The sequence below is a fragment of the Choloepus didactylus genome, chromosome 2 (genome assembly GCF_015220235.1).
Source record: "Choloepus didactylus isolate mChoDid1 chromosome 2, mChoDid1.pri, whole genome shotgun sequence".
Taxonomy (NCBI): Eukaryota; Metazoa; Chordata; class Mammalia; order Pilosa; family Megalonychidae; genus Choloepus; species Choloepus didactylus.
The window spans coordinates 23,417,592-23,419,051 of record NC_051308.1 but is presented as its reverse complement, the minus strand read 5'-3'; the positions used below and the strand labels follow the sequence as shown (position 1 = coordinate 23,419,051).

At 40.4% G+C, this 1,460-nt stretch overlaps 1 protein-coding gene across 1 annotated transcript; it reads right to left on the bottom strand.

Annotated features, from left to right (window-relative positions):
• Positions 1-942: 942 nt before the first annotated feature.
• Positions 943-1,248, bottom strand: LOC119515261 (non-histone chromosomal protein HMG-14-like). Its single transcript, XM_037811137.1, has one exon. The coding sequence runs from the start codon at positions 1,246-1,248 to the stop codon at positions 943-945; it is 306 nt and encodes a 101-aa protein (XP_037667065.1).
• Positions 1,249-1,460: the final 212 nt, after the last annotated feature.

Below are 1,460 nucleotides of genomic sequence, written 5' to 3'. Positions count from 1 at the left end.
TTTGTGAAGTTCTCAGTCATTATGTATTTGAATATTTTTTTCTGCTTCTTTCTCTCTCTTGTCTCTTCCTGGTACTTCCTTATCCATTAGATGTGTTTTTTTTTTGGGGGGGGGGTGGTTTCAAAAAATTCTTTCATAATTGAGATTTTACTGATTGTTCTGAAGATCAGCACACAGACGTTATGAACAATTTGTACACAATGTATGTATGTACCGAAAATCTAAAAAGCCATAGAGTTGTAATTCTTTTCTAAAGTTATTCCAGTGACTTTCCAGCTTAAAATTTGGAGGCAAGTTTTCCCTAAGAGGATATCAAGTACCAATATCTTCAAATGTTGATAAGCTGTTGCATCATAAGTCCCACTAATTCACAATTTAATATCATACACACTACTCACATTTCCAATCTTTCACAGCATATAACAAAGTTATTAGGAAAACTGGACGACCACAACCAAGGATGTTAGAGAACACACACAGTTCTGACACGGAGAGCCAAGATCAGGGAGCAGTTTTAAGAAACTATTTTACTGAAAACATTGGAATAGAAGTAATTTAAAATGTTCAAGACATATTAAATGCAAGACTGTGACTCCAAATCATCATTTAGTATGCGTTGTATTACGGGGGTATAAAAACTGCCACCCCCCACCCTATGGAATGTTAAAGCTCACAACCAAGACTGTCAAAGCCTCCCATAATTCAATATCCCACTATTTTCTGGTTGCACCAAAGAATAAACAACCAGCCAATGATTTCTTCTCTTAAAAAAGAACATTTACACTTAAGAAAATGGGATGAGGTGGGATTTCAATCTCCTTAAAAATGTTTCTTCTAGAGCTACTAAAAAACTTGCATTTACAAAACAGTTGATAAAAATACTCCTCTGGATTGTACAAGAAGGGAGAAACAGGGACCACTGATAAGACATGGTATATGAGATTAATCAGACTTGGCTTCTTTCTCTCCTGCTTCATCAGAGGCTGGACTCGCTTCATTTTTAGTTTCTCCATTTTCTGCAGGTAAATCTTCTTCAGTTTCTTGGTTAGCCATTTCAGCTTGTTTTCCCTTTGCTCCTCTTTTCCCTTCTGGTTGCACTTTTTTGTCTGAAGACCTATCCTTTCCCGCTGCCTTTTTTGGCTTCGCTTCCACTTCCGCAGGAGCAGGCTTAGCTGCCAGGCTCGCTGACCTCCGCTTGGGCTCCTCCTTCCCTGCGCCCTCGGCCGAGCTGACCTTCCTCTTGGGCATCCTAGCGGCCGAGCGGGCACTTGCGGGGTGCTGCGGCCCGCGGCGCGCTGAGAGCCTTCACGAACCCGCCGCCCGAGCTGCTGCTAGATGTAGTTTTGTGTGCTTTATGGTATACTTTTCATTTTTCTTCATTCTTTCTTTCACCCTGCTCTTCAGTTTGCATATTCTATTAATCTATTTTAAAGTTCACTTAGTCTTTCTTTTGCCTGTTC

Excerpts from the sequence above, each read along its gene's own strand:
- LOC119515261 (XM_037811137.1), bottom strand. The coding sequence starts at position 1,248 with ATGCCCAAGAGGAAGGTCAGCTCGGCCGAGGGCGCAGGGAAGGAGGAG.